Source organism: Trachurus japonicus, chromosome 20 (genome assembly GCF_045865225.1).
Source record: "Trachurus japonicus isolate A0001 chromosome 20, Traja_1.0".
Taxonomy (NCBI): domain Eukaryota; kingdom Metazoa; phylum Chordata; class Actinopteri; order Carangiformes; family Carangidae; genus Trachurus; species Trachurus japonicus.
The window spans coordinates 16,234,876-16,251,782 of record NC_140926.1 but is presented as its reverse complement, the minus strand read 5'-3'; the positions used below and the strand labels follow the sequence as shown (position 1 = coordinate 16,251,782).

General features: G+C 41.5%; 1 protein-coding gene across 1 annotated transcript in view; it reads left to right on the top strand.

Annotated features, from left to right (window-relative positions):
* ptprn2 (protein tyrosine phosphatase receptor type N2) overlaps nucleotides 1-16,907 on the top strand; it is a 122,870-nt gene that overhangs the window by 21,341 nt on the left and 84,622 nt on the right. Inside the window, exons 3-8 of the mRNA XM_085763731.1 lie at nucleotides 1,212-1,325; nucleotides 9,383-9,651; nucleotides 13,419-13,872; nucleotides 14,045-14,341; nucleotides 14,590-14,630; nucleotides 15,204-15,628. Coding sequence (XP_085619857.1) covers nucleotides 1,212-1,325; nucleotides 9,383-9,651; nucleotides 13,419-13,872; nucleotides 14,045-14,341; nucleotides 14,590-14,630; nucleotides 15,204-15,628 — 1,600 coding nt within the window. The remainder of the gene's footprint in view (nucleotides 1-1,211; nucleotides 1,326-9,382; nucleotides 9,652-13,418; nucleotides 13,873-14,044; nucleotides 14,342-14,589; nucleotides 14,631-15,203; nucleotides 15,629-16,907) is intronic.

The following is a 16,907-nucleotide window of genomic DNA, read 5'->3' as shown; positions in this document are numbered from 1 at the left end:
TTCCTGTACAGAGCTGTCATTTAACGGGTCACAGGCAAATGGGTAAAACACCCGCTTTGTAGTTTGGAATAAGAATTCAATTTAGAGGGCCATCTGACATCACATTATTATCTTTGTAATTATCAGTCACTGAATATTACACCCAACATGGCACTGTAATTAAGTTTTTTCACTCAAAGATGAAAAATGATTCTTGATGATGTTTAAACAGATGAAATTAAAAATTGAATATTTCTATTTTTCACCCTCAATACATAAGAAGAAGTAGATTGTGAGAAATAGTTTATACTCATCTATTTTTAAATCCTCCTTCTTTTCCTTGTGTAAAAATGGCGTTGAAGGAGAAAACTGGAAATCGCTGCATGTAATGGACATCACTATTGTCACTATTGTGCACACCACATTGTCCGACATGCCAATGAGCATCAATTGTACCATTGATGTTTGCTGCCATTGTCCGACATCTTGGGGCTAATTAATAGGATGCTGTGGTGCATGACAAAGTCTTGATTCACACCATTAGATCCCATCTTATCGCAGTGGCATTCTCACACATGCTCTGACATAGTAGCGTGCGTGACTGCACACATGAACACATGCACACACACACGGGAGGAAATGGCTCTGATCAAATGAGCAGGATCCATCCCCTGGAGATCATCTGTGAGGTGGACTTTCATTTTGTGAGTTTAGCCAACAAGATGCATGGATTTATCTCTCCAGCTGAGAGAAGGTGACAACGCAGGTCATTTATATTCCAGGCGCTGCATCTACACACTGCTGCCTGACCCCCTGAGCCTCACCATCCTTCAGAGGTCTAGACGAGCCATTGAATTATAGGACTGATAGGGACTCTGTGGCATGGGTTGCCTAGCAACCCGTATTGAGTGAGGCGGGAGGCCTGCTGATAGGGAGATTACCAGGGTCCCTGATAAAGTCCTTCCTGCCATGAACGGCTGCTTATCGCCGTGCTGTCAGAGGAAAAATGTCAGCTATTAGCTCCCCCAAAACAGGAAGTGAGAGGTACAGAGACACTGCAGGTGCCACACACAATTACAACATTTCATCCGGGCTGGTGGGTTTCATTTTTCATCACCGCAATCACAAACATGCTGGAAAGTTATTCTTGTGTATATTTCTCACTCTCAGCTATCAAAAACACATCCCATGTGAACCTGCTTTCATCAGTTTCTCCTTTTCTTTCCCCGTAGACGGAGTGTTTGGAAGGTGCCAGGAGTTGGCCAGTGCAGACCTGTACACATACGATATTTCTTCCTCTGCTCTGCAACGCCTCAGGATCCTCCTACAGAAACTGGCTCACAGAGGTACACTGTTTGTTTGCCTGTCCGTCTTTTGTCCGAGCTTCTTTTCTTTTTCTCCTCAGCAGCCTTTATCAGTCATGTACAGGGCTTACAGCAAAAGCTTGTCCGCTGCTGTCGTGTTGAAGCAAGGCAAATAAGTCAAGCTGTCTCTTTGGCTGGCATTGCTCAACACCACTGAGCCTGACCAGGTCATTTGACTCATATCGGGCCATTGTTTTGCCATCATTTCCTATCACCAGCAGCCAATCTAATTGGCTTGTATGCTGGTAGAACATTTAGAGCTAATTTTGTGGGTGAGTAAGCGTGAGGTGTGCAGGCTAAACACATCAGACAGTTTCTCCTACTCAATCAATGGCAGCAGCTAATATGCTTGTTATAATGGGTTACACCTTCGGGGGGGGGGGGGTTGACGCATCTACATAAAACATGTCCTAATGACAAAAGTAACCATATAGCTCATTATGAATAAAGCAAAAGTCAGAATATAAGAATTAGTGGATCTAGTTTTCCAGCCTGGAGCCGTGTTGAGTTTCTCATCAACACATCTAATCAATTATATCAGGTCCTTTACTGGCTGCGGCGAACGGGGCCTGCTCATGCTGCTGGTTGCAACAGTGTCAAACACAGAGAGAAGTGACTGGAGCCTCCAGGCACTCGGCTGTTATCGACTCATTTACTGAAACAGCTATACAAATGGCTCTGACTTGTCTTTTTTCTCAGCAGAAACCCTGTAGTTTTTGGAAAGGTACCTTTTGCTCATGAAATAGCAACAATTCACCCAAGTGATAATACATTTGTAATTTCTTATTATCATTTTCTTGGACGTTTCAGAGAAAAAAAAGAATGACTGGAGGCATCTACTGTAATGATGGCTGAATTAATGAAGACACAGTTTCAAGTTTTCTAATTTATTCATTAGACTTGTGTAATCTAGCATGTGCAAATCAGGTTGCTCAGATTTACAACTCAACATATACTCAGATATATTGCAGCTAAATATTGGAAGGATATTTAGTCTGGATTAAAAAGAGGAGTCAGCAATCTCTTGTAAACAGAGTTTTATAATCTTGTAATCGGTACCAATTATGTAGTTCAGGATAAATTCTAGGAAATAATTAGGAAATTTGTAGGGAATTATATCCTCGTAAAAATAGTGTTAATGGAAAATGTCCTCATGAGGAAACATTTTTCCTCCACACATACAATATCAGCCTGTAACTGCAGTTGTGTCCCACCAGGGGGCAGTAGACACCTTTAACACACACACACCGTGACCAGAAACTTCAGCCCTCCAAACCTAATTGGCTTTGCAGGCCACTCTGAGCTTAATATCTTTTAACAGGCGTGAACCAGTGTTGAAAATCATTAAGAGTAAGCAGTCGGCCAGAGGAAATCAAAAAAAAAAAAAAAAAGGAGGGAAAAAAATGCAGTGATGAATATTAAGCCCGGCGAGACCACACATTTATTCTAATTACTGCTCAGGAATAAACAAGAGAGAGTGAGGAGGATGAGAAGGGATCCGGTGTGTAATTTTTTGCTACTCCATTTTAAGAGGTGTTAAATCCTTTAGATGCTTCTCATCATGAGACTTGTTCTCTGACCTTGTGTTTTTAGACGCCCGTTTACAGATGCCGCAGACATGACATCATCACTTTGAATCATTTTCCCCTTTTCTGTCTTGTAGAATCACATCCACAGACGCAGAGTATTATCTTCCGCATGATTCCACAATGCACTGCTGCTGCTTGGTGGCACGTAATTCTTATCAGCTCAACAGCAATTGAAGTGTCATCTTTGAAACGTGGGGGACCCTTTTTTTTTTTTTTTTTTAGGCCGGTCTGGGTTATTGAGACCATTGTACTGTAACCTAAATTGAAGAGATGAAGGAGAGGAAAAAACGGGGAGAGGAACATCAATGGAATCGATTTACAATCCGCTTTATCTTGCATCAGAGACGCAGGTAGAAATCACACAATCTCTGCCCACTGCACAACACCAATGTCATTCAGATCAATAGAAATTGACCCTCGGACAAAAGGGCTTTGGTTGTCTGGACGACGTGTCACCTTTTGCAGAGCACAGTGTCTGGTATTAAATTTTTAACCACAATACCTTTTGAATGTCTGACTGTCATCCAACTGAAAATGACTTTTCTATTACACACACAGCAACCAGGGCCAAGCAACTTCAGTATTCACCGTGTGCAGCCACAGTGTGTCTACACATTTCATAGCCAGGCTGCTGTCATCTTGCTTTGGAGTCATTATGGCTCTGCTAAACGTGTGTGTCTGTTTGTGTAGACTGTGGCTGTATGGAGATACACACATGAGCTAACTCGGTAACTGCAGTAAATTGATTTAATGTACAATATATTAAAATGATGGAGCATTTAATTGACTGCTTTCTAAACCCCTCCCCTGAGCTGTGATTGTCCAATCATAGCTTAGCAACTGTCAGCCCCCCCCCCCCCCCCTTAGAGTTTTTTCAGCACCGTGATGCTGTTGTGTCGGTGTCAGTGAGGATGCAACGCCGGTCCATTTTCACGCACGTCAGGACAGCTTTGAATAAAACGACTTTAGAATCACTGCAGACAGGATTATTCCCGTTTGTCTTTTCCGTCGTAATTTATTGCTTTTGACATTTATCTGTTGAAATTAATATTAAAAAAATAAATGAAATGCCACACCGCAGAAAATTACTCACCCCATTTATTGAAAATTAAAAGTTGACAACAGCTTCTACAATGAGATAAACACTTCATCAGCTTAAAAAATGACTAATTAGCTTCACTAACCTGAGCTCCCCCATGTTCACTGTCCTCTATTCTCTTCCAAACCAAACACTTTAACAGACACATGTGAAATTACAGTTAAGAATAATTCAACTATCAAGATGTACAGGATAAATGTGAGTTGGTCTAAGCTTGTATCTGATGCTCTCTTACTAAACAAATAGGTGAGACATTGATATGGCAGCTAATTCATGTAGCCTGCCTCACTCTGTGCAGTGCACTTGCTCTACTGTAGCTAATTAATGTGACTTCCTATGAATGTGGATAACTAAGCAGCCAAAAAATCTACAGTGAACCTTGTTTCCAGCAGTTGGGGTAACAACATAGGACTTTTCTTGGTCTTGAGAAGCTGAAACATTCATTAACTGCATCCCACACTGTACATTTACTACTATATTGACAACTTAGTGCTAAACATTTTTCCTCTGGTTGCATTCACCGCTTTACCTTCACTCTTCTGCTCAGGCCTGTTACGCACATCGGGATGCGTTGTCTACAGGTTGTCTTTTTCTTTAAGCATTTGCAAACACCAAGAACATACCCCCCCCAAAATTGCAAAGGATTTCTTCAACTGTCTGTATCTTCTCTAAGGTAAGCCAAAACTATATTTCTGCCATTATTATTCCAAATGCAAGGGTCTCCCCACAGTAATTTGTGGAGTTATCATTTACATTTCTGCTCAGGACTAGGACACCCTTATGGGAGTCAAGATGCTACTGTATCAGAGCTTCAAGTAAGAAGCGACTCTGTCTCTTTACTCGATTTCAGGAAGTTTATGCTCCAGCAGCCTCAGCCAGACTTGCGTTAGATCGCGCTACGTTTGCCCAACTCATCAATTATTCCTCATCTTAAAATCCTTTTCTCTTGTAAAAGTGAAACATGCTGTTTGAACATAAGAACAATCAGCATGAATCCAACCACTGTGTTGTCTGTCCCAAGTTTTTTTTTCCACACTAAGGCATCCAACCCATCCAAGACTTCTGTCAGAATGGAGAACATTTTAATTACATTTTATTTATTATAGAGTACTAAAGTCAGTGTTGCCAGATTGAGCCGTTAAACGCCTTGTTGTCCTACGTTTTATTTAATTGGGTAAAAACTGTTGTGCTGACTTACACCAACAAAAGCCCCAACGACAACTAATGGGGACAACAGTGTCATGTGTACTGTGTTTATCTACTGTGGAGCTCAGAGGATCAGAAAGAATCATGTCAACCTGCAACGATGGCGTTGTTGATACACTTCATTAAACTTCAGTAACCTGTAGACGCTTGACCTCCTGACCTTGTGCACAGCGGCAGATACTCTCATAGCACAGACAAGTCGAGTAAAATGATGCATTTTGACATTTGCATTAGTTCCATTGACAGGAATGGTCAGTCAGGGAGAATCAGTGAGCATAAACTGACATCATGTCACTCCACTGCTACTTGAAACCGTGTTAGACGTGTTCTTACTTCACTTCCTGCACAGGCGTGTTTTCTTCGACAGACAAACAACAAAAACTTAGGTTGTTTCACCTGATATTCTCCGCTGTCTGTTCCTTGACAACCTTGCTACAGTAGATGGTACCGGAGAGAACAGACACACTGACACACTACAGTACCATGCTGTGTGAAAAGCTGAGTTGTTATGAGGAAAACAAGAGAGCTTTTTATTGAATCGTACGCTGTGAGTCCAGGTTTGTGTCAGGGGCATTTCCAAGAAAACCTGCTGCAGATTTCCTCCACTAAACACACAGACAAATAGACTTTAGTGTCCTTGCAGATGTTTTACTATATTGGTTATATGAAATCCCTCCAACAGATGAAATCACTGACAATGGTAATGCACAGAAGCTTGGTCCAAAGACGACCTTCACAGCACTCAACAGAGACCATAATAACATCCTGTTAAACCTCAACGACCTTCTGGGCGGGGGCGAGTCATTACAGACTCACACTGTGCAGCCACACACTACCGTATTTCAACTTATAGTGGATAATATATTTGTCTCAAAATAAAGAAACATATAGATTCATCATTTAGCATCGTGGAGAGCAAGAACAAGATAATACAACCTGGAATCTAAAAAGAATATACGGTATATTCAAAGAATACAAAGACACAGTACTTCCTAACATTTTTGCTCAAATTGTTGGCTTAAACTTCTTCCAGGAAATAAAATGACACTTAAAAATGTATTTATATTTTTGGGTCTGCCACACTGTTGCACTGCTGATTGAATTTATGTGTCATATTTGAATTGACACGCTTCATTTTGACTAATTAGGCATTACTTAGTGCTAAATTATTCACGCTCTCTTCCATTAATGCCTTTAAAATCAGTTGGTGGACAGAAGTAAAGGAAAGGGGAAAATCTGCATTTCAAAAACACCAGATGAAACAACAAGACATGTAGACAGGATCCCATCTAATAGGCTTTGAATATTTAGGAGGCCCCCTCTCTCTCTCTGTCGCTCTCCTCTCTGTAACACAGGAAACAGACAGAAGGCCAACAGAAATATCTTGCTTGTTTGAAAGCTGTTGCGTTAATGGCAAGCCGTTAATTAACCGAGGCATTTGCCTGAGACGGCGTGCTACCCTTAACAGGCAGCAAAAACCGGCAGCACTTGGTGATGGAACCTGCTCTTTCTCCGGACTTACAGATGAATTTGCATAACATTTAGCTCCTCAGTGCCAGGATAATCAGCTGAGAGGTTGATTGAGAGGAATCCAACCGTAAAGGCCCCACCACTTTTCTTCCTGACTTTTTTCTCTCACAAAAAGGCTCATTTTGATTGTGTAATTTGCGCCAGCATACCTTTTTCCCCTCAAGTGTGCCCATCACAGACACACAAAAACATGGTGTATATGGAAATGAGTGCCTCCCCTAGGAGACGGAGGGGATAGAGGTGTCACAGTCAATGAAGCTACCCTCATTGCGTCGTGGCACCATCACTTGTTTACTCTGAACCCATTTAACCAGCTGCAGTTAACCACAGGTACCATATGGATCCTTCAGGGCTGAAGCCAGACCTGCTTCCCCCATTGCCACTGATGATAGCATAAATGATCATCAGCGATATATATATAGCGAAAAATACCCCACATCGGGTAAGCCACGGGTAGTTAACTGTCATTGTTGTACGGATGGATGGCTGAGCTGCGTTCCAGAACAGTGACAACATACGCTGCTTTGTGCTCCATTCAGCGCTGCCAAGAATGACTGGAGGCATCTGTAGCTGCTCTGCATTGCTCAGATCCTCATCTGGTGCTTATGAATATCTATGAGAATACCCAGAGTCTATGGGTGAGAAACCAGGCTAATGAAGACATTCTGCAGTGTTGATACTTTCATTTTTTTCCACATATCCCTACCCAGGCTGTTAGTTTATTGCTATTAAATTTGTCCACATCATTAAGAGCTGCATTGTTTCTTAAGACGACTTCGGTAAAAGGTTAGGTATGTGGCAGCTAGGAATCTAAGCCTGCGCCACAGCATAATTACTTCCATAATTACTTTGATGCTGCTTTCAGCATTAAGAAATGCTTCTGCAGGATGGAAGTGTCATCAGTGAACATCTTGGCTCCTTCAAAAAAAGTATAATATCTCTGGTATTTCTATGCTCTTTGCCGATGGAATGCTGTGCCTCTTGGCTCACTGGGAATGGGGCCATGTTTTGGGTATCTTTTTTGCTTGGGTAGCTCCATCTGGTCCTGGCACCACCACGCTTTGCCCCTGCCCAGGAGTTCTGCATCCCAACTATGTGTTGGCAATTAGCAGAGATGTTGGCAAGGCGTCAGGCTGCAGTGTGACATTCTCCCCGGGCTTGTTGACTGGCTGTGCTGTGTGTGTGTATGTATGTGCCTGCGTATGTGTGTGTGTGTGTGTGCCTACGTATGTGTGTGTACCCGTCTGTGTATACATGTGTCTGTACATGTGTGCATGTGTAATCTAGCTTCCTTTTTGTGTTGCAACTGAAGACCTCCTCTGCTCTACCATTCTGATTCATCCTGTTTTATTTTATACTGTTCGTTTACTCTGCAGCGCTGAGAGAACTACAAAGTAAACAATTACCGCAGAGTAAAGGAAATGGACTCGGGGCCCTACCTTAGACTCAGACAGAGGTTTTGCTAGTTTCACAGCAACGCAGTTGTCATTTTCCTATTCAGCACCCACGCTCTACAGCAAATACAGTCATCTGTGCCTCATGATGTGTTGGTCTTAAATGGTGAGTGGTCTGGCACATTGCTTTCTTGAGGCAGTGGAAACTAATTGTACATTTGACCAGAAAAACCTAGTCTTAAGCTGTTTCTGAGCTACTACACTATTATTTTAAGGACACATTTTCCAGAGAGAAATATGAGCCAACATATGTTGTACGCGGGCGTGCAGACCGAGCGTGCACATTCAAGCACAAGCAGAGTGAGCTGAAAATGTGGTTATATGTTCGGATAAGTCAGATGGAAGATATAGTGGTTCCCCCCACTTTATTTTAAATGTCGATATTATAGTTTTAAGTAAAGGTCAATTTCTCCTTTTGTACTTTCGGTGTGATGGCTTAAGGACTGAAACAATTGAAAGTTGATAAGTTTTTCCAGGATTTTGCCCAGGTATCATATAACAAAAGAGCAAGAGCCAGTTCTCCTCTTATACATTGCTTTAGCAATCTCTTGCCAAAATGAAAAAAAAAAATTAAGGACAAGCTCAGGAAATATCAAAAATGGTCAGCCATTTTTAAATGCACAGCCTCCAGCAGAACTCCTTTATATATAAATTTCAGTTTTAGAGTTATAATATATTATATTGTTATTATATACTGTATATCTATGCAATCTCAACCCACTATAACCTGTTGTACAGACCCCTCTTCCTGTTTGTGTGATAATGTGTCTGGTGGTTTTATGTTTTTTTGGTGTACATGTGTGTATATTGTGTGTCATATGTGACCCTATGGGACAATAAAAGGCGTCTATCTATCTATCTTATATATTGTTATAGAGTAAATATTGTATAATTTTTTTCCCAGGACCTTGAGACAGTCTTATTCTGGCTTTCTCATATATTATTCAAATCACCCTCACTTATCTAACCTAGGTTTTATTCCCTCTCCTATTTCTGTTTGACATGGACACTAGAGCAGTTTGTGGAGTTTTGTACTCAGTTTTATGTCTTTAATGTGCATCAGTGATTATTCTGACCGAATGGGCTTCACTGCGCTTGTTTTAGGTCTTTCCTGAGATAATCTGTGCATCTAGAATTTCAATCTGACCTCTTGTTTTTCAGGTTTAACCTGGCAGGATGACATCACCCAGCAGGTCATTGCTAGAGAGCTCTCCAAATTGAGAAACATCCCCCTCCGCCATCAAGCCACGCCTCCGAGTCCCCCTGACCGGCTGAGCGCCTACAGCAGCTCCAGAGATGTGAAACTGAGGCCTGTGCATGCAGAGCTGAGCAGAAACCTGCATCAGTACCTGACAGGTCTGGGCTTCCTGCCACAGGCCGAGGTAGTTGGACAACCAGGAGTCCAACGAGACGGCGCTCAGGAAGTTCAGGTAAGACTCCTTTACACTGTGGACTTGTACCAACTGATGACATTGGACAGGTATGACAAGTATGCTAAACATGAAAAATTAAGAGGCACACAAAACATTTTACACGTGAAGCTCAGTTTACTCTCCAGAGAGAGAGAGAGACAGAGCTCTCTACAGTTCTGAACAATATAACCCCATTGATGTCATCAGGGTTATCTTAACTTGAGACTGAGACCTTTTCCAACAAAACCTGTTACACACTGGAGGTGTGTGGTTGAAAAGACAAGAGCATTTAGGTGACAGGGAGGGTCTGATGAAAACTTGCCATCTAGCTGCATTATGGGAAATGGGAGATCTGAGAGTAACAGTCAAGATAAATGTTTCAAGATCCAGAGGATTTTCTTAAAGACAATTACAAATATTTGACATCGCATTTATACGTCACAGAGCAAAGTTAAATTGCTTTAAGGGAAGGAAACAGACAAACCAGCAGGGTTTTAAAAAACATCCAAGTCAATTTGCAACAGATTCATCTTCAAGGCATCCATACTATTATTCAAGATTTCTAACATCTTAACAGTCTCACAGTTAGACTTTGAACACTTGGATCACAAAGAAAGAAAAAAGAGGCATCCACCTCTGCTAGCAAGATACACAAAATCTACCTGGAGAAATGGTAATATTCAAGTTATGCCCATAATTACTACCTCTAAGTCCTAGCTGCTGGGTCTGATATAACAAGTGCACATCAACAATACATTGGTTAATGGTGGTGTACACTTTCTCCATTGTATTTGGTAAACTATGTCTATCCAGTCCTCTCAGAGCTTGGGGCTTTCACTATTTGTGAGTTATGGCTTTCATACATGTATTTTTTTGTTTGTTTATTTCACAAGGGATATTACTTAGATATAAAACATCAAATATAAAAGTGTTTCTGAAGAGCTCCTCCAAAGTCTGGTGGTTATTGTCCCAGTAGGCAGCCAGGCATCTCTGGCCGGGCATTGCCATTCTCTAACCACTAAAGATGTTCATTAGTTTATCCATTTGCAAATCACTGTCTTTTATGATTATCTAGATCTGTCTCTGGTAGGAAGTAACATGTTAAATAGTTGGAATCACCTCTTAAGAAGCTGTATTTAATGCTATGATTTCACTGCTTGGCTAGAGATAGTATACAGAAGAATCTAGGTCAAGGGTTGAGTCCATAAATATTGGCCCACACAGCATACGTAAACAAACACATTTTCCTTGGCTAAATTATGGAAGGGCCTCTTCCTTTTCCTTTTGAAAGAGTCAGTATCTGTCTTTTGCTGGGGTTGCCCTCTCGTCCCTGCTTTGCTTTTGTTTCTCGCCCTCTGTCTTTCGCCCTCTCTCCCACTGAGCAGGGACCCTTTTACACAAAGATCTTCCATCACCTCTTTACATTATTCAGTCTTCATATTTAGGGTGGAACCCCAGCTTTGTGTGAAATGTGCTCGGCATCCTTCATAGCCGGGCCGCTTCCTGCTGCTGTGTCAGTGCAGCCATAATGCAAAGTTGAAGAGTTCAGGACCTTCCTTATTGATGAGATGAGGTCCTTTGTTGTGTAGTGTGATGGAAAAAGGCAAAGATGGTTAGCATGAATGGCAGAGCACACCCGTCTCGCTGTGCTAATGCCATTATGGCCTCTCAGTATGCCGGGCTTGGAAAGACTGACATTTTCTCTATATACATTTGAAGGACAGAAAATGGCACCAAGGGAGATAGCTAGTATTAGTGCAGCAGCGACATGGATAATAATGCTGCTCAGTGGATCGGATATACTGTATGCTCAATTGAAGCGTGGGTCCTTATGATTCAGACGAGATTTCTCTTCCTCGGAGAGAAGAAATGACAAAATCACACATTTTGGTGCCAGCTACAGTGCCAAATGGTTAAAAGGCTTCTAAATACCTCTGTGACAGAACATTGTAATGTGATAGTGTGTCAAATAGCAACTCATATGGCTAACTTTGAAATCAGATGACTCATAATTTTTTCCTTTTAGATAAGGGATTGCTGCTACTTCCCTGACAGAATGGATATGCTTTTAAAGTTTGTTGTGTGCTGTGGAAATGCATGAAATTACTCTTTGAGTGACACTATCTCATCTATGATTTCCATAATGCAATTTCCAAGGGCAGTTGTCTTTGATCTAGAATCCCTATTCATATCCTGTCCTGTCTAGTCGAGCCCAGGTTGCCTCTCTTTTTTATACTAAAGCCTGTCACAACAATGCTGACCCAGTACAACCTGTTTAATGTTCTCATGGTGGGGGAAAAATGTTGCAGACCTGAAGCAGAGTTGAATATTTATCATATGAACGGTGTCACTTCAGCTTTGCAGAAATGAACAAAGCAACACCAAGAGTCTACGGCCACACTTGCGGCTTTTTGAGGGTTTGAGCTAAATGCTAATATCAGCAGGCTAACATGTCCACAACAGCGATGCCAACATACTAATGTTTAGAAGGTGCTGTGTAATGTGTCCCATGTTAGCTAATTAGCATTCAACATGAAATACAGCTCGGGCTGATAGAAATGTCATTAGCTCTGCAAGCATTTTGGCCTTAGGATAAAAACAGACATATCATTTCATTTCATTTCATTTCATGGGGAATGTGAACGTCCCCTCGTACAAGACAATGATATATTATTGTCTGGCACTAGATGAACTACTACACTGACACTCGCTGTAACTAATGGTTATTTTCATATCAATTAATCTGCAGATTATTTTCTCAAATAATTAATAATTATCCCTAAAAGGTGAGAAGCTTGTGAAATGCAATGTAATTTTCTACAGCCCAAAGATTAGGTAATTAAATTGCGTATTTAATGATGTCCAATCCTTCAAAATCCAAATATATTCAATTTGTTATCACATAAGACAAAGTAATCCAATCGAGTCTCAAGCCGTCCAGTAGGTGGTGAGATGTTTTACTGGATAAGTGATAAAAAATGCCCTGCTGGTGGCACTAGGAATCAGGAATCAGGTGATCACCGCAGTCTGTCGGATTCACACCCTGGGGCCATAAATGTCTGTGCAAAATGTCCTGTCAGCCCTTTCAATAGTTGTGGAGATATTTCAGTTCGGACCAAAGTGGTGGTGGTACAGTAAAACGGTGAGATCACGTTGGGATCAAAAAGATTTTGACCTTGTAATACTGTATGATATATACCAATAAATAACCCCTGATGTTTGATTATATTTGATGCTGCTGGAAAAAAGGATAACCATGTCATTGTGTGCTGTGTGTTTTTGCAGACCAATTTATAAAAATCTTGAACTACATGCCCTATGATTGCACTCTTCCTATTGATAGGACTGCTATTGTCCAATCAGAATCAGTTGTAAAAACAGTGTTGAAATTCAAACTTGTTGCGTCAGTGTCACACACAGTGTGGGAACTTTGAGCTCTGAGTTTCACACACATCTTTTCTGCTTTGAATTTGTACAAAAGGTTTTTCAGTGTCTTTGTGTAACCTCAGATTTTATTCACCCAGTTTCTTTATATTCTACAAATACAAACCTTTTCTATACTTTCTCAGACTTGAATTACTCATACAGATCTATTTTACAGGCTCACAAAGGTTGATCTACAGCTACAAATTTAGGAATTACTCATGAACACTTTACTTTACAAGCTCAAATTCCTTTTGACCCTAATTTGAGCTAATATTATTGCCATCTGTAGACTAGGCTGCTAGCGTGGCTAACATAGTGACAACTCTCTGCATGTGCTAAATGATCATGTTTTGTTAAAGAATGAAGACATCAAGTCTGATGGTGATTTGGAGTCCAGGCGGCCAAAACCTCAGCAGGGCTGGAAGGAAACCCACATCTACAGTGTTCAGAAAGGAGCCGGCCAACCTCCTCTTACCAAAGTCTTTACCCAGAGTGGAGAGGGCAGGCACCCCAAGCTCAGTACAACCTACGCCGACCGAGACCCAGGAAGGAGCAAGCTGCTCTCCAGCCATCTGGAGCAGCTTCTTGCCGGGGCACCAGGCGCTCAGCTGGGCAGCCCAGGTGGAGAGGCTTCCAGGCCCAGAGGAAACCCCCACTACCTTAGCTACATCCGGCCATCTCCGAGTGAACATGCAAAGCTTCAGTCTCCGTTGGCTTTCGGCTCCAAAACCCAGAGGCCTAATCTAGACAGACTGCTGTTCAAGGCCGGCTCAAACAGACTGACTGCCAAAGAGCCTTTGAGCGGGATGGATGGTAAGATCGACTTTTTTTTTCATAGCTTGTTGCTGATATTTTGCGCTCTTGCTTTTATATTTGCATGATTCTTTGATTGTTGCTTTCTTCGGGGCAAACGTGTCTTCATTTTAACACATTAAAGTACCACTTTGAAAACGTTGTGGGTCGTTCGTCTCTCTTTCCTTCCCAGAGCGATTCATCCAGGATGTGGTGAACCAGCTGGGAAGGCACAGCATCAACATGGAGGCTTTAATGGGCAATGACCTGGACCAGCTGGCTGGGGTCATCACAGGGGCTCTGCAGGAGGTGCATGAGGAGAAGCCCGCGGTTGGGGCCCAGCCAGGACTCGGAGCTGCTGACTCCAGGGGGGACATGGAGGGTAACAGGGAGCCACTGGCAGCCATGCAACTGAATCAAAACCAGGATCTGAAATCAGACAAAGGGCAGGATCCAAACCAGAAAGACTCGCTCAGAGTGAAACAGCAAGGTGGGTGTGTAAAGGAGAATAAAGGCTGGCAGCAGTGGAAGTAGCTGTGTTTATTTTCTGTCATAGATATAACAGTACAAGGCATTGTAATTTAAAAATGTTCCATAATGCTTTGTTTATATAATCCTCATAGATGATGCTGCCAGAAGTATTTTTGAGTATTTCATTTTGAGTCATGACTGTTTTCTTTGCTAAACACAAAGGAAAACTTCACACAATCTGCTCACATACATTGTGTTTGTTTCCAGGCCAACAAATAGACGGTGCAGACAAAGAGCCTGTTGACAAGGTGAATTTAAAATTACTCTGCTCAACCAACAAATTGGTTTCTCAGGGAGTGAGACATGTCCAAACTTAGACTTTATCCACTTTTGAATGCTACTTCAAATAAGTTGTGCAGACTACTGTTACTTTGTGATTCTTGGAACTTGAAAGCAAAAGTCACAATTGTAGGATCTAAGAAACTTACTTGATTGTTGTATAAAGTCAGTATGTTTATTGAAATTGAACTTTAAATGTGAAATTAATTGAAATAGTTTGGTATGATGCTGTGTATTTAACTTTAACTTTTAGGAAGAAAGTAAAGACTTAATCATTTTTCTAATGATTTGGAGGGAAAAAGGATGACATTACCTTGAACCAACACTCAGACACAAAAACATCAGTGAAAGCAACACAAAATCACACATTTTCAATCAGTGATATTTCAAATAGAATTAGTCTCTCTATTCAAGGTATTAATTCATTTTTCTTCAGAATTAAATAAAAATGTCTTCTGAAAGGAAACTAAAAGTAATATATTGGTTGAATTAAGTAGAAAACTCCTTCACTAATCTAAAGACAGATCTTTAATTCAACACAGCATGCAGCTTTCTTCTCCAAACTGCTGGACTACCTCAACATGGAGCCCTTCGGTGGTGCTCCAGAGGCCAACGGCGGGTCGCCGGCCCCCCTACAGAAGATGGTTGGACTGGAGAGTGTCCACAGCCGGACGATGCAGAGTCAGGCTCCCGTCTCCCACCGCTATGAGGAGAAGACCGTGATCGCGCCTGCAAAAGAAGGCACCACCCTGCGGTTAACCGGTGCTGCAAAGGTCCCCGACACTCAGGTGGACTCCGAGATCGAGAAGTGGATGCAGGGGATTCAGGCCCCGGCGGGGAAGAAGCAGCTGGAGGAGCCGGAGAAGAAGGACATGAGAGTCAAAACTCAGCTGGTTCATGTGGGGGTGAAGGAGTTCTCCAGCAGAGGGAAGGACAGACACTTTGGCTACATTATCACCAGCTCAGAGTGAGTATAATCCACATTGTGCCAGTTAGCAAGTGCCAACAATGTAATCACTTTGGAGATATATAGGAAAATGGATCCTCTTGATATCAGTATAATAAGAAATTGATATAACAGTGTTCAGATTGTAATGCTATTTTTAAACCACAGTATTCAGAATCAATTTCCACAACCAAGAAAGTTCACGCATATGGGAAGTTTCACTTACTTCTGTCAACATAATGACAAGCTGGATAAGGAATTAGATAGTACATATCTCAGTATTTATTAATTACAAATAATAGATGTAAATGATGGATATTATAATAAAATAATTATTACATTGATTGATGACTTAAATTCGTGAAGGCATGTTATTCATCATTGCATTAAAGCAGAAGTAAGTGATATATTTGTGTTAATATAAGTCTTAAATAGTTATATCTTCCGACAGCAATCACTTACATAGAGTGTTTGGTCTGAAACACAGGTCTGTCAGTCCCTCTGCTCTGCTCTGAGCCGAGGAGAAAACATTTATCGTATCCTACAGTTTTTATCCAATGAGGAGAGAGAACGGCATGCAGGGCTGTGTGTGCAGCCAAGGGACGCCGTGAATGTGGTGACGTAGGGACGAGGACTGTTATGGTGCGTTCAAGGAAACTTGTATTTTTCCGACCGTGAAGTTGTACCAGTTTGATCTGGTACGAGTTCACCGGTCGGAAGTTACGAGTGGCCGTTATAGTGACTTTCACAGGTAAAACAGGTCGGAAAAACACGAGTGGGTTGCCTGGAACGCTACAAAGTCGTAAGTTGTGACTTGAAGCTGTAATTTACGATTTCAAAAGCCTGCCTGGAACGCAGCATTAGCGAAAACGACCGGACCACTTACTTCTGCTTTAAATTCGTGAAGGCATGTTATTCATCACTGCATTAATGAATTAAATTCATTAGGGTATTTTATACAATTAATATTAGTGTTGTTGGTTCTTTGGTTTCCAATCGAGCACTGTGTCTTTGTGTGACTACCAATCTGGGGATGTTGCAGACTTGCTTCAGCTTTACATGCTGTTGTATGTATGGGACCTTGGTCAATGCTAAATATATAAAACTACAGAAAAAAAACTGCTTTGTGCTGGTTTATAGTATTAGATGGAGACATGCTGACGCGGGAGGCTAGGGCTACATTATAGATGAAACCTGTACGTCTGTGAACTACATTTATTTCAAGTGTAGCTCTGTTTTGTATTGTTGTGACTTAAAGTACATTAATCTACTGTATGTCAATAACCTCTGCTACTGTAGT